This window comes from Balaenoptera ricei, chromosome X, assembly GCF_028023285.1.
Source record: "Balaenoptera ricei isolate mBalRic1 chromosome X, mBalRic1.hap2, whole genome shotgun sequence".
Classification (NCBI taxonomy): domain Eukaryota; kingdom Metazoa; phylum Chordata; class Mammalia; order Artiodactyla; family Balaenopteridae; genus Balaenoptera; species Balaenoptera ricei.
In genome coordinates, this window is record NC_082660.1 from 44,656,799 (window position 1) to 44,679,903 (window position 23,105).

General features: G+C 54.8%; 2 protein-coding genes across 4 annotated transcripts; one reads left to right on the top strand and one right to left on the bottom strand.

Annotated features, from left to right (window-relative positions):
- The first annotated feature begins 1,374 nt into the window (after positions 1–1,374).
- Positions 1,375–14,509, top strand: CCDC22 (coiled-coil domain containing 22). 3 transcript variants are annotated; one of them, XM_059910079.1, is made up of 17 exons: positions 1,375–1,558; positions 2,592–2,769; positions 7,269–7,401; positions 8,146–8,252; positions 8,396–8,462; positions 8,563–8,741; positions 10,681–10,875; positions 11,422–11,484; positions 11,579–11,698; positions 12,241–12,360; positions 12,450–12,566; positions 12,672–12,773; positions 12,855–12,962; positions 13,221–13,316; positions 13,472–13,531; positions 13,612–13,686; positions 14,133–14,509. In XM_059910079.1, the coding sequence occupies exons 1-17, from the start codon at positions 1,509–1,511 to the stop codon at positions 14,244–14,246; spliced, it is 1,884 nt and encodes a 627-aa protein (XP_059766062.1). In that variant the 5' UTR covers positions 1,375–1,508; the 3' UTR covers positions 14,247–14,509. The 3 variants fall into 3 exon arrangements, with proteins under 3 accessions (XP_059766062.1, XP_059766063.1, XP_059766065.1); XM_059910082.1 differs by lacking the exon at positions 1,375–1,558 and adding an exon at positions 1,580–2,208; XM_059910080.1 differs by lacking the exon at positions 12,241–12,360.
- Positions 14,510–15,354: 845 nt separating this feature from the next.
- FOXP3 (forkhead box P3) lies at positions 15,355–21,673 on the bottom strand. The gene is made up of 11 exons (XM_059910378.1): positions 21,454–21,673; positions 20,830–20,934; positions 20,604–20,742; positions 20,123–20,210; positions 19,949–20,053; positions 19,001–19,088; positions 18,740–18,820; positions 17,817–17,967; positions 17,043–17,119; positions 15,725–15,826; positions 15,355–15,504 (listed from the first exon to the last, which is right to left on the bottom strand). The coding sequence occupies exons 1-11, from the start codon at positions 21,661–21,663 to the stop codon at positions 15,355–15,357; spliced, it is 1,296 nt and encodes a 431-aa protein (XP_059766361.1). The 5' UTR covers positions 21,664–21,673.
- Between the last annotated feature and the right edge of the window lie 1,432 nt (positions 21,674–23,105).

The window sequence follows — 23,105 nt, forward strand, 5'->3', positions numbered from 1 at the left end:
ATATGTGCAAGATCTCCATGGAAAAAAATTATCAAATATTATCAAGTGATTAAAGGGGACCTAAATAAATGGAGAGATACATTAAATTTACTAATTGAAGTAGTCAATATTGTGAAGATGTCAGTTCTTCCCGAAGTGATCCAGAGATTCAATGCAGTCCCAAACAAAGATCTCAAAAGGGACTTCCCTGGTGGCGCAGTGGTTAAGAATCCGCCCGCCAATGCAGGGGACACGAGCCCTGGTCCGGGAAGATTCCACACGCCGCGGAGCAACTAAGCTCGTGTGCCACAACTACTGAGCCTGCGCTCTAGAGCCCGCGAGCCACAGTACTGAAGCCCGCGCGCCTAGAGCCCGTGCTCCGCAGCAAGAGAAGCCACTGCAGTGAGAAGCCCGCGCACCGCAACAAAGAGTAGCCCCCGCTCGCCGCAACGAAGACCCAACACAGCCAAAAATAAATAAATTAATTTTAAAAAATCTCAAAAGATTTTTCCTTGAAATTTGACAAACTGATTCTAAAATGTATATTGATATACAAAAGACCTAGAAAAGCCAAAATCCTTTGAAAAATAACAAGATGGGAGGACTTGCCATATCAGATATCAAAGCTTGTTATAAAGCAAGAGTAATTACGAACAGAATAGAGTTCAGAAACTGAGTCCCACATATAGGTACACGTGATTTATGACAAACGTGGCACTACTGAGCAGTGGAGGCAGGGTAGCCTTTTTCATGAATGGTTTATATGGATGTTTACTATGTAATTATTCTCTGGAGTGCACACATATATATATAACATTAAAATAAAGCATTTATTGAATGCATGAATACTAGTGACTGTAACTTACATAGTGTTTTGTTTGTTTGTTTTGTTTTTTACAGTATTATGTATCAGGCACACATTTCAACGCTGCTTTACGTGAGTTAATTCTGTTTAATCCTAGGAAGCAGGTACATTAACAGTTCCATTTTACAGATGAGGAAACTAAGACACAGGGAAGCTATGTAACCTGCCCACGGTTGCACATTTAGCAAGTTGCAGAGCTGAGACTCAAACCTAGTCGCTTTGTGCGAAAGCCCCTGCCTTAACGTGTACACTTTTACAATCTAGAAGATGAACGCTGCCTTAAATGAATGAGTAGAGAAGCCTATCTCCGTCCCGCCCCTTCCCCCTTCCTTCCTGACATACACACACACACACTTGCGCGTGCAGTATAATCCTTTGCTCACTTGGAAGAGCGCACTGGGCTGCAGGAAAGAGAAAACAAAAAAACCCCAACCTACAACTCCCAGCAGCCATTGCACGCTCAAGCCTGCGCGCGCCCATTCACACCGGAACGACAGGCATCCGGTTTGCGCCGAACTAGGTCTCGGAACTACATTTCCCGGGTCTCCTCGCGCAGCCCGTGACACTCCTTGGACCGCGAGCAGGGAGCGGGCTTTCCACAGCTGCGCCTCTCTTGCTCGGACCCGGCCCTGGACCCAACCTCGGACTCCAACACGGCTCCACCATGGAGGAGGCGGACCGAATCCTCATCCATTCCCTGCGACAGGCCGGCACGTAAGGACACAGCCCCCGCCCACCCCGGAATGCCCACATCCGGGACTCCAAAACTCCGGACCCTGACATCTAGGGCTGCAACTTCCAGGACCCTAAGACCCTCCCTCCTCCTTACACACACACACACGCACGCACACACACACACGGGGCCTCCCAAACCCTTTGACCTCTACACTTGGTAAACCCCAAACTCCAGGACCTAGACACCTCGAGACCTTAAAACCTTGGAACCTCAAGACCCGGGATTCTGAAATCTGTGGATCTTCACATCAATACCCTGGCACTCTGACATCTGGAGATTCTAAGCCACCTTTATCCTGTGAACCAGGGAACTTAAAACTCTGGGATCCTGGCACTCAGGGACTCCAAAATCCCCTGGGACTGGATACTTGGGAACCTGCAAACCTGGTTTCCCAATACCTGAGGCTTTTAAAACCCCAGGACTCTAAAATCTGGTGGCCTTAATGCTTGGTGACCCCGACGCACAAGGACTCCTGCATTCGAGGGTCCTAAAAACCCAAGATGACAACATCTAGGGAGCTTGATTTCTGGATTGCTTGAGACTGGGTGGTCCTGATACCCAGGGACTCTGACATTTGGAACTCCTGAAAACTCCAGCCTCCCAACATCTAGTCTCAAAATCCTAGCAGGTCAGTATCTAGGGGCCTCTGACATGCAGCAAACATGATATCTGGGGATGCAGAAACCCAGAGACTATTCCACCTGGGCTCCTAGGCCTTCCCAGACCCCAGAAATTTGGGGCTTTTAGGCATAGGGAAATTTGAGATTTTTTGAACTCGGATCCCTTCCATCCACCATTCTACACCAAGATCTTAGGACCTGAGGACTCCCTCCATTCTTAGTTTTCCAAATGGAAGTCAGACAACAACACCCAGGACCTGTCTGAACTGTGGCCACCCTCCCCACCCCATCCCAGTACTAGGGCTTCCAGAAGGCAGCACGGCCCAGCCTCATCCTTGTTTCCTGACTGCTTCCCCCCACCCCCCATCGAGCCTGCCTCCTTCTTCTTCAGGGCAGTTCCTCCAGATGTGCAGACCCTGCGAGCCTTCACCACTGAGCTGGTTGTGGAAGCTGTGGTCCGTTGCCTGCGTGTGATCAACCCTGCTGTGGGCTCCGGCCTTAGCCCCCTGCTGCCTCTTGCTATGTCTGCCCGGTTCCGTCTGGCCATGAGCCTGGCTCAGGCCTGTATGGTGAGTGTCTTCCTCCCAATACACACAGCCTCTTCCTTCCTCCTTCACAAAGTCACCAAGCTCCTTTGAGACTCTTGACTTTCCTCTCTGCCGCCTCCCGTTGTGGCTTAGCGTTCATTAGTGGTTAAGGCTGCCAGCTCTGTGGTCAAACTGCCTGAGTAGTTCAGACCCTGGCTACAGCACTTGCTAACTGTGTGACCTTGCTAACTGATGCCCCTGTGGGCATCAGTTTCCTTATCGGTGAAATCGAGATGATAAAAGTAGGGTTGTCCTGAGGATTAAATGAGTTGATCCAGTTTGTGCCTGAGTTGCCCCTGGCTCCCAAATTTTGAGCTTAGCACCAAGAACTTTTCCCCCTATAGTATCCATTTACCAGTTCCTGAAAAGGCCCTGTTTTGATTCACATGCTCAGGCTGAAATTAACCACCACGTTCTCTGGTTGGCCCAGCTTGGATCACATGGTCATCCCTATAGGGCACTGTGATTGGCTGCTCCTTCAGGATCACTTGGAGTTGGGGGAGGGAGGGTTACCCAAAGGAAGATACGCTGCTTAACTAAAACAGTGTCTGCACTAAAACTTTACTCTGCCCTGTTGCAGCTTGCCTCTCGTGAGAATAACTTACATACTGTCTCTTTTGTAAATAAAGTGCCTTCTGGTGAAGCACTCATGCCTCCCCAGTACAGACCTGTGTCCAGTTACTATACCCAAGGGCTCCAAGTAAATGTCATTTCTCCTGGCTCATTAGTTCTGGGATTTTAGGCTAGTCTCTTAACCTCTTTGGGCTTAAGTTTTCTCATGTGTAAAATGGATAAGAATTGGACCTACCACGTAGGGTTGCTATGAGGATTAAAAATGAGTTCATACGTGAAAAGCTGGATATAGTAAGCTTTGTGCAAGTGGTATTACTATTATTGGATAGGCTTGATCTGGCTGCTTGTGTTCCAGCAGCTTGTGGCTACGTAATGAATGTCAACATGCCCAGCATACCCAGTATATGGTGGTAGAGGGACAACAGAGTAACTACAGCGAAACCTTCCACATAGCCCCAAGGGACTGGGTGGTCAGGTTTCTTGAATTTGTTCCTTGCTTGTGCGGTTTCTGTCTCTTAGAAATAGGCCTCAGAGCTCTACCCTTCCCTTGGCTCTCTGGTTCACCTAGCTCTCAGGAGTTCTCAGGTTCTTCTGTCTGGGGCTCTTGGTGGCCCTCGAGGCAGGCAGTCTGTCCCCTGGCCTGGGGCTGTCTTCTCGAGGATGGCACTTTATAAGGGGGAACTCGTGTCCTGTTTGGCTAGGAGGGTGCACAGTGGGACGTGTTGAGGAGGGGCTGGGGATCAGGCTTCCCCCAGTTTTCTCTTCCTCCCTTCTCTCAGTGCTGTTTCCCACTGGATTTGGTGGTGACCTACTTTTCCTCACACTAACTTTAGCGTGAGTATGGCTTTTTCAGTGACTGAGAGGTTCACGTGATTGTCTGGCCCCAGAGCCTCGGTCTGCCCTGAGCAGGTAGAAAAGGTCTCTCTTAACCCAGCTGGGCGCTGCTCATGTAGCCCACCTTGGCTCAGCACTGCCGCCTTCTGGTGTCTGCCTCTTCATGTGCCCTACTCCTGGCACCACTTTTTGCGACTCAGCCACCTCCATACTTTAGTGTCTGTCATTTCACACACCCCACTCCTGGAGTGAGTTTCTGTATCAGTCACAGCTCTTTGATTGCAGGTGTTGGAAAAAACCCAAAGTAAAGTAGCTTAAAAGACAGTGGTTTTCACACTGTTTTGACTGTGATCCTCTGAAATAAATATATCTTACGTTGTGACCAAATACACATATGTGTGTATAATAATGATGTTTTTTGAGTGTGTGCTCTGTGCTGGGCATTGTGGTAACCTGGTGTTAACTCACTGAATTCTCGTGACAACTTTCTGAAGTAGGCACTGTGGGTATCCCTTTTCTCAGGTGAGAAAAGTGAAGCTCAGAGAGGTTAAGTGATTTGCCTGTGGTTACCCAGTTGGTAAGAAGCAAAGCTTGGATTTGCATCCACGAAATATGCTTTCAGAATCCATGCAGCTCCGGACCAGAACCCTGATGGGCCCTTTTATCCCTTAAAGCATCCACATCGGGAAAGTACTGTCAGCCCCATTTTACAGCTAGAAACTGAGCTTCTTGGTGGTTGAGTAACCGGTCCAAGGCCTTATAGCCAGTTAAGTAGCACAGGCTGGATTTCAACCCCAATCTTTTTGACTCCAAAGCCCATAGTCTCTTTTAAAAACATTATTTACTATTTTGCGTGGGTCATTTTTATCAGTCAGGGTCCAGTCCAGAGATACAAACCCCAGCAGTAATTTGAATAGGGATATTTCAATATAAAGAATTGTTAACTAGGTGGAAGATGGTTAACTACTGAAAGAGTCAAAGAAATCTCCAAGGTGTGACAGAAGTAACACAATACCTTGAGAAGTCCCACTTGCACTCCAAACCGTTCACCTCGTTACCCTTACCCGTCTGCTGTAAGGGGATTACTTTGATTAGTTTCTTGTGTGTCTTTCCAGTTTTTAAAAAATGAAGATATAAGCAAATATAAATATATATTCTTATTTCCCCCCTTTCTTACACAAAAGAGAGCATATGCCTAGTTTCTTACCTTTTTTTCCCCCTTGCCACATATCCTGGAAATCATTTCATATCAGACAATAGAGATCTTAATCATTATTTTTTCCTTTTTGCAGCTGCAGAGTAGTTCATTGTATGTATGCACTGTAGTTTATTCAACCCCTCTCCTATGCTTGGACATTTAGGGAGTTCCCAATATTTTGCAGATAATGCTGTAATGAATAATCTTGTGCATATATATTCTTGAATTGTTGGAGGCCTGTCTTCAGGGTAAACTCCTAGAAGTAGGATTGCTAGGTGGAAGGGTAAACGCATACGCCATTTTGTTAGATTTTTCCCAATCGCCTTCACTGGGATTGTTTAATTTCTGCCTTCCCAACAGCAGTATAAGAGAGGGTGCCTGTTTCCCCACAGCCTCACCCACTGCGTGTATTGTCAGAGTTTTCCCCATTCAACAGGTGAGGAATAGTATCTCTATATAGTTTTCCTCCTAGCTTTGTACTTTGAAAAACTTTCAAATTTAAGGAAAAATGAAAACAGAAAAATAACACCCTTCTCCTAGCTTTCTGTGTTGTTAACATTTTCCTCCATTCTTTTCTCTCTCTCTGGGTACACACACACACACACACACACACACACACACACACACACACACACACATTTTTTTCTGAACCTTTTGAAAGCAGCAGACATCACGACACTTCATACCTAAAACTTTCAGTGCACCTCTCCTAAGTAAAAGGGCGTTCACCAGTATAACCACAATATCATGATCCCACCCATGAATTGAATATTGATAGAGTAATAGTATCTAATATTTAGTGCATGGTCAAATTTCCTCAGTAGGTACAAAAATATCCTTTGTAGCTCTTCTTGTTTCCAACTACAGAGTCTAATCCAGGATCATACATTTCATTTCACTGTTACATTTCTAATCTTCTGTATCCAACAGTCCGCCTTAGTTTTTGTTACTTTGTTTCTTTTTACAATGCTACATGTTTTTGAAGAGTGCAGGCTGGTTGTTTCCTGGAATGCCCCACAATCTGAATTGGTCTGATTGTTTGCTCGTGACGAGATTCAGGTCTAGGGCAGGAACTCTGTGCAAGTGATAGTATCTCCCTGCCCGAGTGGACCTCAGGAGAACGTAAGGTCAGGTTGTCCCGGATCGGTGATGCTCGTGTGGGGTCTCTCCGTGTGCTTTCAATTCAAGTCTCTCTTGTAAGCAAGGTTGGACATATTTGCATATGTTTAAGGGCCGTTTTTCATTCTATTTCTGGGAATTGTCTGCTCCTGTCTTTTGCCCCTGTTACTGTTGCACTGTTGGTCTTTTTGCCTGTGTAGTTTTAGGCACTCTTTATATACTAGGCAGATTCACTCTTTGCCTATGATATGAACTCCAAATATTTTTTCCCAGCTTGTCATTACGCTTTTGACTTTGTTCACTGTAATTTTTCTTTAAAAATTTTTTCATGTATTCAGAAATACCCATCTTCTCTTTCATGGCCTCTGGATTTAGAAAGGCCAGAGCTTTAATTTTATTTTTTTTAAAAATGTTTATTTATTTATTTTGGTTGCGCCGGGTCTTAGTTGCGACACAGGAGACCTTTGCTGAGGCATGCGGACTCTCAGTTGTGGCACGCACGCCACAACTAGTTCCCTGACCAGGGATCGAACCTGGGCCCCCTGCATTGGGAGCGTGGAGTCACACCCACTGGACCACCAGGGAAGTCCCCAGAGCTTTAATTTTTAAAGCTCTGAAGGCCTTGGTGAGCCAAGGGTGAGTTCAGAGGGTGGTGGTTGGTGAGAGAGTGGGAGCGCTTGTGGTCTCAGCCCTGGGCTCCCAGGACAGGAGGATCCTGCCTGCCCGACTGATAGCGGCCACCCTTCCCCACCCCCAGGACCTGGGATATCCCTTGGAGCTTGGCTATCAGAACTTCCTCTACCCCAGTGAGCCTGACCTCCGGGACCTGCTTCTCTTCTTGGCTGAACGTCTGCCCACTGATGCCTCTGAGGACGCAGACCAGCCTGCAGGTGTGGGGTGCCTGGGGCGTGGTGGGGGTGAGGGAGAGGGTGTTGTGGGGGCTGAGAGAGGTGGAAGTGGTGAAAAGGTTGATTGGTGGGGGGGGTATGTGTCTTCAGGAGAGCTAGGTGGGAGGACTGGGGCTGGGAGAGGGGATGCAGGGCAGGGGGAAGGGAACTGGGGCTTGGGCTGACCCAGGTGGGGAGTTGGTGCTGGAAGGGGCCTCTCTGCCTCACCTCCTGCCTTGCCCCTGCCTCGCTCACTCCACTCTAACCACACCAGGCCACTCCGGCCTCAGGGCCTTTGCATCTGCTGGCTTACTCACACAGATAGCCTCATGGTTCACTCCCTTACCTCTTGGAGGTTCCTGTTCACATGTCACCTCAGGGAGGCCTTCCTTGGATTGCCTTGTTTAAAATTATATCTTCCTCTCAACGGTCCTTATCTTCCTTTCCTGATGACCACCTGACAGTCTTCTGTATTGTACTTACGACCTTGGTCATGCTCTCCTCTACCTGCCTCCACAGGAGGGCAGGAGGATATTTATCAGTTTGTTCACTGAAGTAGCCCAAGGGTCTAGAATGGTGACTGGCACAGAGTAGGTGCTTAATAAGTGTTTGTTGAATGACTGAGTGTGAGAATGATAGCTACATAGATATGTATCTCTGGGGGGCAGTCAGGCTGCTTTCCCAGGTTATGCATTTTTGGAGTTGTGGCACTGTCACCTGATTGACACTCCCTCCCCACTTCCCTAGGTGACTCAGCTATCCTCCTCCGGGCCATCGGGAGCCAAATCCGGGACCAGCTAGCCCTGCCCTGGGTCCCACCCCTCCTTCGCACTCCTAAGCTGCAGCGCCTCCAGGTGGGACCCCTCAACTCATGTCAACATTGCTTGTTGCTGCGTTGCCTGCCTTGTCCCCATTTGGGTGCTCAGGTTTTTGGCCCCCTCCCACTGGTGCCCCCGTCACGATTCATCCTAGAGGTCTGACTCTGCTCTCTCACCAGGGCTCGGCCCACCAGAAGCCTTTCCATGCCAGCAGGCTGTTCATGCCTGATTTGCTCTCCAGAGGAGGTGAGGATGAGGCTGTGGAGAGGGGCTGGGGGGAGGGGTAGAGGTGGGCCTAACTGCATGGTGAGGCAGGAGGGCTGGCTGACTCTGTTGCTGCCTCCAGAGCCCCGGGAGTTCCAGGCGAGTCCCTTGCTGCCACCAGCCCCCGCCCAGGTGCCCCAGCCTGCTGCGAGGGTGGCCTCGCTCCTCGAACGCCACGCCATCCAACTCTGCCAGCACACGGGCCGGGACCGCCCCAGGGATGAGGACTGGGTCCACCGGCCATCCCGCCTCCCCGTCCAGGTACTGCCCAGTGCTTGGTCCCTGCTGACGAGGTCCCTGCTCACTGTGGCTCCCATTTCGTCGTCTCCCGTTAGTCCTCTGCCCCTCTCCTTTCCCCACTTCATCCCTCTCTTCCGTCATCTCCTCTCTGTGTGCAACTACCTGGCTCCCTGCCTGAAAGAACGCTGGAGTCAGAAAGGTTGTACAAGTCAGTATGGCCCCTCGGAGCATCGGCTTCCTGCTGTGAGACACGGGTGGTGATACTGCTCTCTTCTGAGGGCGATGTTCCACCGAAGGACGTGCACAGGCAGCCAGAGCTGTCAGGATCTGCCCCCTTCCTCCCTGTTTCTACTGCCTTCTTCCTGCCCCTGATTCGCTCCCTCTTTCTCTGTCTGCCGTCATCACCGATGTGTGGCCTCCAGATCTCTGCACCGTCTCTTCTCATCACTGGCTTTCTCGTTCTGTGGTTTTGCTGCCCCTCTTTCTCTCTCCCCACCGCTGTCTCCTCGTTTCTGTGTCTCTGCCTCTGTCTTCCTCTATATCCGCCTCCATCTCCCCTCTGTCCACCTCAGTATCTGTCCCCATCCCCTCCCAACTTTGTCCACCTCTGTAGCTGTCTCCTTCCGCCTCCTCCGCTGCCATTTTTTCTGTCTTTATCTTTTTCTCTCTTTCTTAAACTTACAGGCATTTCAAATACAGAAGTAGAGAGAATAGTCTCATAAACTCTATGTCCCTGCCATCCACCTTCAATTATAAGCCTTTTGTGGGGATTCCCTGGCGGTCCAGTGGTTAGGACTCAGTGCTTTCACTGCTGAGGGTCCAGGTTCAATCCCTGGTCGGGGAACTAAGATCCTGCAAGCCGCGAGGCACAGCCAAAAAACGAAAAAAAAAAAAAAAAAGATATAAGCATTTTGCCAATCTTTCCTCATCCCTTCTCTAACTTTTTTTTCTGTAATATTTTAAAGCAAGTCCCAGACATCATATCATTTTAACTCTAAATACTTAAGCAGACATCTCTTAACTCATAAGGGCATTCACTTTTTAACACAACCCCTGGGCCATTTTCACACCTAACAGAATTAACAGTGACCTCTTTTTCTTTTGTTTTTTTTTAAAGCTTTGTATATGCATTTTATCTTTTGAACCAGAACCTATTACATCTTTTTTTCCCCCTAAATTTATTTATTTATTTATTTATGGCTGCGTTGGGTCTTCGTTGCTGCGTGTGGGCTTTCTCTAGTTGCAGTGAGCGGGCTTCTCATTGCGGTGGCTTCTCTTGTTGTGGAGCATGGGCTCTAGGCACGCGGGCTTCAGTAGCTGTGGCACACGGGCTCAGTAGTTGTGGCTCACGGGCTTCAGTAGTTGTGGCACGCGGGCTCAGTAGTTGTGGCTCGCGGGCTCTAGAGCACAGGCTCAGTAGTTGTGGTGCATGGGCTTAGTTGCTCCGCGGCATGTGGGATCTTCCTGGACCAGGGCTTGAACCCGTGTCCCCTGCATTGGTAACAGTGACCTCTTAATACCATCCAACACTTGAGTTCATAATCAGATTTCTCCAGTTGTCTCAAAACTGCCTCTGTTCTCATGTCTCTCTCTCTCTCTCAATTCCACTCTGCCTCCGCCCCTTCTTTGCCCAGCACCTCTGACTCGGTTTCCGCTCTGTCCCCACATATCTTTTGAGTGTCGGTCTCTAATTTGGGGGCTGCAGGCTTACTTCTCTCCCTTCCCACAGCCTCCTCCAGTTCAGGGAGCCAGTGGGTAGAGAGAAGCAGGGCTGAAGAAGAGGAGGCCCTGTCCTCAGGGAGCTCCCAGGCCTGTGGACCAGGAGAGTGGGTCCGGGCCCCCTCGTGGGAGAGGCTGGATGGCTGGTGTGACTTGGGGGTAGCACCTTGTCAAGCGGCTCCCTGGTGGAGGCGGGGCCTTGGGTACCCAGCAGGCCTCCACACTCTTCCACTGTTTCTAGGAGGATACTCGGGCTCAGCGGCAGCGGCTGCAGAAGCACCTGGCTGAGCATCTGCGCCAGACCTGGGGCCGGCCAGGGCCCCCCCAACAAGCCCGAGACCTGGGAGAGCTGCTGCAGACCTGGGGTGCTGGCGCCAGGACTGGTGCTCCCAAGGGCTCCCGCTTCACACATTCAGAGAAGTTCACCTTCCATTTGGTGGGTGGGCCTGAGTGGGCCTGGGGCATGCTGATGGGGCCAAGGCGGTATTGCTTTATGTACACACACCACATTTTATCCATACAGGGGCCCGTGTTCCCACCGGGCCTGCCCTCTCCCCACGGGGGGTGGGCACCCAGAACGGTCCCCTGGCTTCTTGGGAACTTCCGTGGAGAAAGGGTAGAGGGGTGGGAACTATGTAAGCGTGTAGGGCTGCTCTTTGTGCAAACCCCAGCTTTTCCTGGGCAGCTTCCTCTGGACGTATCTTCTCTCCTTGGATGGTCATCCAGAGGGGCCCTCATCCTTCTCATGGGCAGATGGGCAAGAGCTGTGTCAGGGTCAGGGAGGTTTCTTTATGAGCAAACACTCCAGTCTAAGGTCACAGAGAGCGCATTGATCCTCACACACATTCTGACAGCCGTCAGTGGTACAGTGGTACTGTACCTGGGTATCGTGCTGGGAGGGTGCTTTTGGGGGGTGTTGAGGCTGGGCTGTGAGGGGCAGGGCTTTCCCCGACAGCCAGGACGCTCCTTTCTCGCTCCCCAGGAGCCTGAGGCCCAGGCGGCCCAGGTGTCAGATGTGCCGGCCACCTCCCGGCGGCCTGAACAGGTGAGCAGAGCAGTGGTGGGGCGGGGGAGGTGTCCTGGGCCCTTGGCTGTCTACTGGGCCTGACACCCCCACCCCGACTGCCTGTGCCTCCCAGGACATGTGGGCAGCTCAGGAGCAGGAGCTGGAGTCTCTTCGGGAGCAGCTGGAGGGAGTGAATCGCAGCATTGAAGAGGTTGAAGCCAACATGAAGACCCTGGGAATCAGCCTTGTGCAGGTGGGTGTGGGAGAGGGTCTGCCCACCGGGGTCAGGTCACAAGTCTGGCCTAGACGGCTTAGAGGGACTTGAGGGGGTACTCTGTAGAGGTCTGCAGTTGTCAGAAGGGTTCATGGGAGACACTGGGGACCTGTGGGCCTCTTGAGGGTTCAGGAGAATCAGTGGGAGTGAGAGGGCGATGTAGGGTTGGGGGTGGGGGTGGTGTCGGACCTGCAGGGGTTAGAGGTGCCTTGGTGTCTGTGAGAATCGAGAGGGGTGTAAGTGTCCGTGGGCCTCTGTAGGGGCTCGTGGGGCTCATCAGGGGTCCTGGGGAGTCAGTGTGGAGGTGGAGGGGTCAGAGGGGCCTGTGGGTGCCTGTCACTGCTTATAGGTCTCCGTCGCTATCAGGAGAGGTCCGAGGGGCCCCTAGGGCCCCTAGAGGGATGTGTTGTCATCTGAGGGGCTTGGGCTAGGCCAGGGCTTTCCAGGCTCAACGGGGGCTGGGAGGTTGTGGTGCGCGTGGGGCTCCCCCACTGACTGGGAGTGGGGATCCCGGGTGCCAGGTGGAGACCGAGTGTCGGCAGAGCAAGCTCAGCACAGCGGAGCATGAGCAGGCCCTGCGCCTGAAGAGCCGGGCGGTGGAGCTGCTGCCCGACGGGGCTGCCAACCTTGCCAAGCTGCAGGTGGGGCTGGCGCTGAGGCTGGGCTGGGAGGGTCGGAGCTGGATGGGCCCAGCCTGTGTGACATGTAGCCCCCCTGCCACCACCCCCAGCTCGTGGTAGAGAGCAGTGCCCAGCGGGTCATCCACTTGGCAGGTCAGTGGGAAAAGCACCGTGTTCCGCTCCTTGCTGAGTACCGCCACCTCCGAAAGCTCCAGGACTGCAGAGAGGTAGGTGGTGGGGTCCGGGGCCGTGGGTGGGGCGGGTTCGGTCCCTCCCTAGGGGGCTAGCCCTGCGCTCTGCCTCACTGCCCTCTACCCGTGGGGTCCTGGCAGCTGGAATCCTCTCGACGGCTGGCAGAGATCCAGGAGCTGCACCAGAGTGTTCGGGCAGCTGCTGAAGAGGCCCGCCGGAAGGAGGACGTCTATAAGCAGCTGGTAAGGCCTGTGTGGGGGCCCTGGGCCGCTCAGAGCCGGAGAGGTGTCGGTGCTAAGGGAGCACCTGCTGTCTCTGCCTAGATGTCAGAGCTCGAGACCCTGCCCAGAGACGTGTCTCGGCTGGCCTATACCCAGCGCATCCTGGAGATTGTGGGCAACATCCGGAAGCAGAAGGAAGAGATCACTAAGGTACGCCATCGTGGCCGGGGAGGGTGGGTCATATGGGTAGATACGCCCAAGGGGCGGATGTGTGTTGCCGGGCTACACGGGGACCTCACACCCTCTGAAAGTCAGAGCTATCTGGCCACACCCAGACACGGAACAGCCCCACACAGTCCACTGCAGCCGCCCCTGACCCTGTCTGGATGGGACAGCATAAACGTGAATGCCCTCAGCTGGCTGGCCGCCCGCCCCAGACGGGCTCACGGCTACCCTGGTCTCTGCCAGATCTTGTCTGACACGAAGGAGCTTCAGAAGGAAATCAACTCCCTGTCTGGGAAGCTGGACCGGACGTTTGCGGTGACTGATGAGCTTGTGTTCAAGGTGTGGGGCAGGCCGGGCTGGGCGCGGGGGTGGGGTGGGCCTGGGCCCTGTGGGAGAGGGTGGCCTTGTGGGGGCCTGGAGGTGGGGGTGGGGTAGGGGCGGGGTGAGGCGGGAACAGCCCACTGACACCTTCAGGGTCTCCTCTGTCTGGTCAGGATGCCAAAAAGGACGATGCCGTTCGGAAGGCCTACAAGTATCTCGCTGCCTTGCATGAGGTGAGGGGAGAAGCGTGCCTGGGGGCTGGCTGGGGTGGGGCCAAGTTGGGGTGCAAGCCTTCTGCTCCTGCTGTCCCCAGAACTGCAGCCAGCTCATCCAGACCATCGAGGACACGGGCACAATCCTGCGGGAGGTTCGAGACCTTGAGGAGCAGGTGAGGCCCGGGGGTGGGAGGGCTAACCAAGGCAGGCCCGGGATCAGCTCCTCGGTTTATGCCAGGAGAGGCTGTGGAACCAGACACAGCCTGTGTCTGGAGTTGCAGCCCTGCCCCTTAGTCGCTGTGTGTGTGACCTGGAACAGCCCAGTGGCCTGCTCTCACCCCCTCCTTCCCCCTGAGGGTCCTCACGCCTGCCTCCTAGGGCCGTTGGCAGAGGGTTCAGCTCGAGTATGTGGTGGGCGATCCTGCCACATAGCAAAGGATGCTTTAGGTGGACGGATGACATGTGCAAAGGCCTGGCGGTGGGACAGAGCAGGCTGTTATTGGAGGGGGTGGGAGGAGCACGGGAGGGGCCCTGGGTGGCTGTGATGGGGTAGGGGTGGTGAGCAGGAGCTGGGAAAGGGGCCCAGCACGCTGAAGGGCTGCGATTCGCATTGCCTTAGATTGAGACGGAGATGGGCAAGAAGACCCTCAGCAACCTGGAGAAGATCCGTGAGGACTACCGAGCCCTTCGCCAGGAGAACGCTGGCCTCCTGGGCCGGGTCCGTGAGGCCTGAGCAGCCCCCAGCAGAGGTCTCCCCTGGGCCTCAGGCAGGGATTTGGGGTGCTGGGGGCACTGGCCAAGCACTGGCCTGGGCCATGCCCTCTGCTTGCGGTCCAGTTCCTCCTGCTGTAGCCTTGGCCCCAGACCCTCGCCCACCTGACCCCAACCCTTATCTGGGGCGATCATCCAGAGTGTGGGAGCTCAGCTGCAGTTTATTGCAGAGGGCACTGGGGGTTGGGGCCTTGGATCTCAAATAAATGAGGGGCTCTGTCTGCAGTCTAAGCTGAGGCATGGATGGGGGCACAGGGCACAGGGCTCAGGATGGGGGAGGGGGCGGGTGGCAGGTGAGACACTGGGTACATTTGGTGAGTCGGTGTGCATGGCCCTGGGTGTCTGCGTGGGACTCAGGAGGCCCACTGGGGTGCTTTGTGGGTGCGCATGCGTGAGACATGCAGGTGAGTTCAGAGGGTCTGTGTGACCGAGCGTCTGTGTCGGGAGCTGTGTGATACCGTGCGTGACCAGCATGTGTCTGTGTGGCTTTCTGGGACCTGAGATCCTGAAGGTACCGAGGCTGCTTCTGTGCGGGTGTCTGGGCACGCCCCGTGTGACACTGCACCAGTGGGCCTGGAAGCTGGCTACGGGTGTGTGCTTTGGGGTATGTGGGTTGACAGGACTGTGCTCAGGTGTGACTGTTTGTGTGACTGCGGATTTGAGGTGGTGTGAGTGTACTGAGGCAGGCTCTTCGTGTTTTGGGGTTTGTATTGAGTCCAAGGGACAGGATTGCTACTCTCTGTGTCCTTTCCAGCCCTAAGGTCATCTGTGAGAGCGACTGAGGCAGGCTGTGTGTGTGGTCGGTTGTGAAGGCTCAGTTTGGCTGGAGGGCTGGTCGCAGGGGGCTGGGGCGGGGGTGTGGGGTTGGGGCCGGGGTCCCTCTGAGCAGCCTTGGTGCAGAGCATGTGATCCAGGAGGGCGGTCAGCTGGGGAGCAGGGTCCCTGGCCAGCAAGATGGTGCACACCTTACTTCTTGGTCCCTGCAGGCACGTCCAGGGCCGGTCACCCCTGCCTCCAGCCACTTCTACTCCCCCGTTTTGGCCCCTGTCCTTCTTTCCTTGGCTTTGAGGTCAGGAGCCGGGTGTGGGGTTGGAACACCTGCTGGGCCTCTGGCTCCTCTTCTTGCGGAACTCAAACTCATCCACGGTCCACACGGCCCCCTTCTCGCTCTCCACGCGCACGAAGCACTTGTGCAGGCTCAGGTTGTGGCGGATGGCATTCTGTGGAAGGAGGGCCAGCCAGCCGGGCCGGGGATGTTGGGGAGGGGAGCAGGCAGGCAGTCATCCTCTGAGGCCAGCAGTCCCCACCAAAAATCGACCTCCTGCCCTTTCTCAACATGCCTACAAGCCCAGTCCCAGGCCCACCCGTTCCTGAACTTGACCCAGCACCGCAGTGGCATTTGAGGCCCTCCCAGCCACTGCCACCTCCGGAGGTGCTCACCTTCCAGGTGGCAGGGTGGTTTCTGAAGAAGGCGAACATGCGTGTGAACCAGTGATAGATCTCGTTGAGTGTCCGCTGCTTCTCGGGAGCCTCCAGGATGGCCTGGAGGTTAGGGGGTGTGGGGGTAAGGGGAGCCGCTCCCCCAGATTCGGACTGAGAGGGGCACTGGCCCACCTTGGGCCTTCTGACCTGGGTGAAACTGTGGGGTCGGGGGAAGGAAGGGAGATGGTGTGGGGTGACAGGTCAGAGACAGGGTTAGAAGCGGGGTGAGGGTAGGGCTGGGATGGGGTTAGGTAGAGGATCAGGGCTGAGGTTGGAGTGGGGTCTGCTTCAGGGTTAGGGCTAGAGTTAAGTTAAATTTCTGGGGTGGAGTTGGAGTTCTCTGTGGGAGTGAGGTTTCAGAGTTTGGGAAGGGTAAGGGCCAGAGAGTGGGGTCCAGTTAAGGATTTGGAAGGGGTAAAGGACCAGGCAGAGTTAAAGGTCAGGGAAGTGGCTGGTTAAAGGTCAGGCTGGGGATGAACCGGGGTGAGTCGAGGGGTGGGAGGACACGTTGCATTAGGTCAGGAGTCAGAGGTGGGCCTAGTTACGTAGTTATTTTATGTGTCAGGGATGTGGTTAGTTTCAGGGTCAAGAATGAGGTTGACTGTGTGTGGTCCTTAAGGGTCAGAGCTGGGATTAGGTGTGGAGTGAGGCTAAGGGTCCGGGAATTTGATCTGCTTGGATTTAGGAATGGAATTGTGTCAAGGGTCAGTGATCATGGCTGCGGTGAGGCTCCAGGTTGGGATGGGGCTAGGTAGGTGAACGGGTGGCATTGTGTAGGGTTAGGTGTGGGCCTAGGATAAAGGTCCGGGCGGGCTCTGGTGAAGCCTCTGGGAAGGCATTAGGGGGATGAGGAGGAAGGGGTTGGGATGGGTCAGGTGTTACAAGGAAGGGGTTAGGGATTGGGGTCTAGGGGGGAATGTGTTGGCAGACTAGGGTACGTCTGGGCTGGCGAAGGAGTTAGGGTGTACCTGGGGCGGGTGTAAGGCAAGGGGAAGAATTCAGGCTAGTTTGGGGGCTATTTATAGGCCCAGGAGGCAGTTAGGTATGGAGTTGATGTGGCCATCAGGAAGGGGGTGTGTTGAAGGCCAGCTTTTAGCTTGCACTGGCTTGGATGGCAGTTTAGTTGTGGGTTTGGGGGCAGGTCTGGGGTGAAGATGGGGGATCACATCTGAGGCGTGGGTTTGTTCATGGAGGAGCCCGCCTGGGGGTGCTCAGAGAGAGGCAGGTCCTCCACCCCGCCCTCTCTTCCTTCTCCTCAGCCCGGCACTCTGCTTACCCAGCGGATGAGGGTGGCATAGGTGAAAGGGGGCCGCATGTTGTGGAACTTGAAGTAGTCCATGTTGTGGAAGAACTCTGTCAGAGGTACAGAGGGATCAGGCCCCATCTGGGAACTCCTCGCTCCCTCTCCCACCCTCTGCTTTCGACCGACCGGCTGTCGAGTCTGCACGCCTGAAATCCCACCGTGAACACCACTTTCCAGGATCACAGTCACTGTTTGCTAAGCACTTGACATAAATGATATCATTTCCCCTTTGCACCGCTCCCACCAAAATGGGGCTTATTCTCCCAAGGTTTAAAAGAAGTGAAGTAACTTCCACACCAAATGGATGTAACTGGTTAAATGGCGGAGTCAGGATGGCACTCAAAGGCCCTAATCCCTGTTAAGCCCACAGCCCAGACCTTGCGGGTAGTAGGGGATTGGTGAGCTTGGGCGAGTCACCCTGCTTTTCCTTGGTGGGGAGAGGGAGAGTCCCTGGGAATTACTAAGCTAGCTCCCTCCCTTCTGATGACCAAATGGAGTAGCTGAAGCCCAGAGTGAGTGAGCCCTAATCCCCAGGGGAGACAGGGCTAGGACTAGACATCTGAGACCACAATGGGGGCTTGGAGGCCATGGAAATCCAGAGAGGAAGCTTTTACGAGCAGTTGCCAGTTTCCAAAGGCTGGGTGGCAGTGGTGGGGAGGAGCAGTCCCCCGCCCAGTACCAGTCAGGGAGATGAGGGGCTCAGAGGGCACCACGTAGGGCACCACGTAGGGCACGGACCATCCTTACCTGGGATCGTGCTGTTTGCATGGCTGCCCCAGAGGTGCCTCCGCACAGCAAACAGGCCTTCAGGGGCCTCTTGGGGACCCGGCCAGGCTGGGACAGTGGTGCCCGGGGTGCCAGTGGCTACGATACAGCAGGAGCCCTTGTCGGATGATGCCTGGGGGAAGAGGGAGAGGCTGGTGACCCAGAGGCTTAAACTTGCCACTTTAGTTTTAAATAAGTGTTTTTAAAAGTAAGGGCACCCTCTTCTCAATTCCACTCTGATGTAGAATCCCACAAAGCAGCACGAGCCGTATTTATTAAAGTGCGGGTGTGGACACTAGTGTGTGTAGCACACCAGTGCCAGGGCCACGAGCTAGGGTTGAATTGGGCTCCTCTGCTACCCAACTGCGACCTTGGGAAAGTCACCTAAGCCTCCCTGGCCTCAATTTTCCTCATCTGTGAATTGGGGATGATAGTAATACCTACCTCACCATGCATCATGGGGATTAAATAAGTTAACATCACGAAAGTGCTCACAAACAGTGCCTGACACCCAGGGCTAGCTTCTGTGTGATCTCTGAAGGTCCCGGGGCCCTGCACTTTGTTTAGTGCTCTGCGGTCATCATTTTGAAATCTGAGCCCCGCGATTTCATTTTGCACTGGGCCCTGTGAGTTATATAGCTGGTCTTGCCAGCGGTACACAGTCTGCATTCAGTGTTGGGCGATTTGCTGTCGCTTTGCAAACTCAAGATCATGATTTGGGATCTTAAGGTCAGAGGGTTTGTAAGTAGAAAGGGACAGATTCCTAGGTCTGGGCATGTTTGGAGCTGGGGACAGGGGCCCAGAGATCCCAGGGCCTGGGTGCAAGGATAGGTCCCCTGCCCCCTGCAGGGCCCCTCCCCTGCTCCCCAGCAGTCTGTGCCACCTGTGGGCCTGGGGTGGCTCACCGTGGATGGAGCCTTGGTTGGGGCCATCTTCCCAGCCAGGTGGGCTTGCATAGCACCCAGCTTCTCCTTCTCCAGCACCAGCTGTGAGGACAGGCACAGAGTGAGGCCTCAACCTGGTCCTTCTCTGCCACATCTTTGCACAGGCTGCCCCCTTCCTTCCTTCATGCCAGCCCCCATCCTGGGTGAGCTGGGGTCGGTCCTGGCACAGGGTGGACGTACGGTTCACCCACCGCCACCCTGCCCCCGCCCCCCCCATGTCACCTGTTGCTCCAGAGACTGCACCACCTCCCTCTGGAGGAGACACTGCGCCCTGCCCTTCTCATCCAGGAGATGGTCTGCCTGGCAGTGCCTGGGTAGTGGAAAGAGCCCATGCGGGTGACCATGGCGAGCCTGGCTTCCCGGCTCAACATTCCTAGTGGGAAAGGCTCAGACCCTCTGGGAGGAAGGTCTCTCCTCAGAGCCTCAGCCTCCCTCCCCTCTTTCTACCTCAGTCTTCCTTTCACACCTGTCATTCCTTCAACACATGCTACTTGGCATCTACTGTATGGCCAGGGTGCTGGAGATGATGATGGAAGGTTAGTGAGCTGAGAGTGGGAAAGGCATTCCAGGTGGAGAGTACAGCTTGTGCGAAGGCCTGGTTGTGAAGAGGACGGGATGCACCGAATTGCCACTGATAGTTGGGTATGGTTGGAAAAGTGTGTGTGTGTGTGTGTGTGTGTGTGTGTGTGTGTGTGAGAGAGAGAGAGAGAGACAGTGATGGGGCTGAGAGGAGGCAGCGATAGCCATTGTGAGGATCTGGGACTTTGGGGATCAATAAAATCAACAAAAGGCTGGTGTGTTGGCATGAGGGGGTGAATTGTGGATTCCGGAGGCTGGCTGTCACTCAGGAACTGGGTGATCTTGATCAAGACACTTAACCTCTTTGGCCTCAGTTTCTTTGTCTGTAAAATGGAGGTAAATCATAGCACACACCTCTCTTATGATGCCCCCATTATACAGATGAGGAAACCGAGGCTCCAAGAAACTAAGTAACTTGCCCAAGGTCACAGAGCCAGTGAGTGATGGAGCCAGGATCTGAACCCGCAGTCTCAGCTTTTGCCTCTTTCATATTACCCCCTATCGGGATGAGGCCTGAGCTGAGACCTGCACCCCAGACCTCCTCCCACAAACTGGGGCCCCCCTGGACTGGAACGGGCCTGACCCACTCACTTGAGGAAGTCCTCTGGCTCCTCGAAGACCTTCTCACATCCGGGCCACTTGCAGACACCATTTGCTAGCAGTGAGTAGGAGCCCTGGGGCATGGTTGAAAGGGTGCTGGGGGGACAAAGTGTGTCAGAGGAGGGGATGGCAGGGCAAGGGTCCTTCCCAGCCCTGCACACTGACCTGTCCTTCCTGGGCACACCGGGGCTTGGGAAGGTGCAGAGCAGTGCTGGCTCCCTGGACACCCATTCCAGGCTGGCCACGTTGATCCCTGCAGGTGGGGACAGGGCACCTCTGGGGGCTGGGGGCCAGGCTCTGGAGCTCGGCCCACAAAGCCTCTCATTTTGCCCTTCCCACCCTCCTGAGCTTTGCAGGCCCAGACTCCCAGGGGGCTCTGTGGTCCCTAATCTCCAAGGCTACTGGTGGAGCAGCTCAAAGACTGCGCTGACATTTCGACTAACTTTGCAGAGATCTGTGGTTCCGTGATTTTGACATTCTGTGTCTTTAAGGTTCTGAGCCTGACATTTTTTAGAGGTTGGAGTTTCCAAGATGATAAGACCTGACACCTCTGGCCTCCTGAGGGCCGCAAGTCAGCAGCCCACACCACTTATGTTCAAGGATTGGGGGCTCTGGGCTTCTGTGGAGCTGTGGGGTACAGTGTTACCAGGTGGCAGGCCGGGCCGGGCCTTGAGGGAGAAGACCCCCGTAGCAGCAGTGGGTGGCGGGAGGCTGATCATAGCTGGGCTGTCCAGTGGGCGCACCTGCAGCACAGGGGTCCGGGCATGGGCATCCACCGTTGAGAGCTAGGGGCACATGGGGTCCATTTCAGCCAGGTCCTCTCCCCAGTTCTCCCGCCTGCTCCCTCCTCCCTGCCTGTTCTGGGTTGGTACCTGGTGCACAAAGTGTGGCCTGTCCTGGAGGAGCGCCTGCAAGTGGGGCGAGGGACCCAGCCGTGCTCCAGAGGGTGCCACCATGACGAGGGGCACTGTGGGCAGCTGGGGAAGGCAGGCGGGTGAGATGCCATCCTCATGTTCACTGTTCTACACGTCTAACCCATATACTCCTCACCACGACCCCACGTACTAGGCAGAATGACCAACCCCATTTTACGTATGTGGAAACTGAGGCTCAGGGAGATTGGGTGACTTTTTCAAGATCAAACAGCTAATAAGTGGCAGAGCTGGCCTCCATCCTGTCACCTCACCTCCCTGGGCCCCAAGCCCTCTGTCACAGGGGGATGGAGACACACATGGCTATGCCTGTGGGACCTTGATAGGGTCTCCTATCCTGAGACAGGGATTGGGAGGTTGCGGAGAGCCTCGAATCTCTGAGACCTGCTAAGTGGGGACTTTCTTGGCCCCGTGACATCTGCATAAGTCACAGACGTGCCTGGGACCCAGAAAACCACTTCCTGTGCCCCAGCTGGGCCCCCCGCCCAGTGCCACAGTAAAGGTCGGCACCTATAGGCCCAGGTACCCCACCCTGCCTGCCCCATCCTGGGCCCTAGGCCTCACCTGCAGCTGCGATGGTGGCATGGGGTTCAAGGAGGAAGAGGAGGCGTGAGCCCCACCTCGGAGGTCCCGGCCCTGGAAGGTTGTCCCCGGACCCTTGGCTCCCAGCTGGTCTGAGGCCTTGGGTGCAGCCCTCCAGCTGGGCGAGGCTCCTGGGGATGGGCTGAGTACCAAGGAAGGGGCCAAGGGCTTGGCTGGCCTGGGGTTGGGCATTGGGTCCTTGTCCAAGGGCAGGCTGCGGGGACACAAGGGGAAGGAGTTACAAATGTGCTGGCGTGTGTGTGAAATGCTCAACCATCTGAACCATGTGGACACCCCCTCTGGTCAGAGCAGGCATTGGCTGGGGTGTGTCCCAAAGGGGCCCCAGCTCTGGTCACGTGTGTGCACGTGTGCACACACATACTCGGTGTCAGGAGCACTGGCGTGCCTGTGTCTCCAAGCACACCCCATGTGCTTGGACCCAGCGCACAGTGTGCCTGTGCACGCTGGCACAGGCCTGGTGGGGAGGTGTCCTCCCTGAGGGTGGTGGGGAATCCGGGGTGGTTTGCGGGGCCTCAGCCAGGATAGGTCTCAGCACCTGAGTGGTGCTCTTCAAGCCTCAGCCCTCCTGTCCTCCCTGAACCCAGTATAGGCCACACAACCTTTGCTGATCCCACGGGGGCTGCTTTCTGATTTTCTCCTGGGAGCATTGTTACCCCAGTGACGGGCATATCTGGGAGTGAAAGGGGGGCATGGACTCAAAAGATCCCTCTGGCTGCTGTGAGGGGGGCAGACTCTAGAAAGGTGAGGGCAGAAGTAGGGGGACTAGTGAGGAGACTACTGCAATAGTCCAGACCAGGATGATGGCAGTGGAGATGGTGAGAAGTGGGTGGGTTCTGAGTTAATGTTTCGAAGGTGGAGTCAGGAGAATTTGCTGGCAGCTTGGATGCGGAGGGTGAGAGAGGGAGGGTCAAGGTGACTTCTGGGTATTAGCTGAGCAGCTGGAAGGACAGAGCTGACATGACCTGAGATGGGGGAGCAGGGTTGGGGGTGGTGATCCAGGTGTGGAGGGACATGACGACTCTGGTGTTAGACATGCAAGTGGCAAGGCCGAGTGGAAGCTGAGTACAGGAGTCTGGAGCTTAGATGGGCATCTCCATCTGAGATCATCTCTGGGCTCCCACCCTGCATGGAGCTGGCAGGGCAGGTGCCAGAGAGGAGGAGAGACAGGCTCTCTTGAGCCAGGGCCTGTGCGAGCTCCTCGACTCGGCTCCCACCAGAGTTCACCCCAATCTCTGCTCTCCAGGCCTGCCTCCAAGCCTTTGCTCATGCTATTCGACCTGCCTGGAATGCCCGCTCCTCCTCCTCTTCCCCTACCCAAGCCCTATCCAGAAAGTCCTCCAGAATGGCTCCAGAACCTTACACTCCCCGATGGGCAGGGCCTCGGTTTCTCAGAATCCTATAGTCCCAATCTGAGAGGAAGCCAGAGCTGGAGGGGACTGCCAAGCCCAACTTCCATTTTACTGAAGGGGACAACCAGGTACAGTGTCCCACGGCCCCATGGTGACTTGAGATCTCTACTTCTTTCTCCGGAAAGTGTGTGTGTGTATGTGTGTGTCTCCCCACCCCGCCCCATAGCACTGGGTTGGGCACACAGCTGCCGAGAGCAGCCCTGG

Coding starts and splice junctions, on each gene's coding strand:
- CCDC22 (XM_059910079.1), top strand. CDS start 1,509: ATGGAGGAGGCGGACCGAATCCTCATCCATTCCCTGCGACAGGCCGGC. Junction 10,876..11,421: donor AGAAGTTCACCTTCCATTTG/GTGGGTGGGCCT, acceptor CTCGCTCCCCAG/GAGCCTGAGGCCCAGGCGGC. Junction 12,567..12,671: donor AGCTCCAGGACTGCAGAGAG/GTAGGTGGTGGG, acceptor GGGTCCTGGCAG/CTGGAATCCTCTCGACGGCT.
- FOXP3 (XM_059910378.1), bottom strand. CDS start 21,663: ATGCCCAACCCCAGGCCAGCCAAGCCCTTGGCCCCTTCCTTGGTACTC. Junction 19,089..19,948: donor GAGCCAGAGGACTTCCTCAA/GTGAGTGGGTCA, acceptor TCCACTACCCAG/GCACTGCCAGGCAGACCATC. Junction 17,120..17,816: donor TGCAAACAGCACGATCCCAG/GTAAGGATGGTC, acceptor TACCTCTGACAG/AGTTCTTCCACAACATGGAC.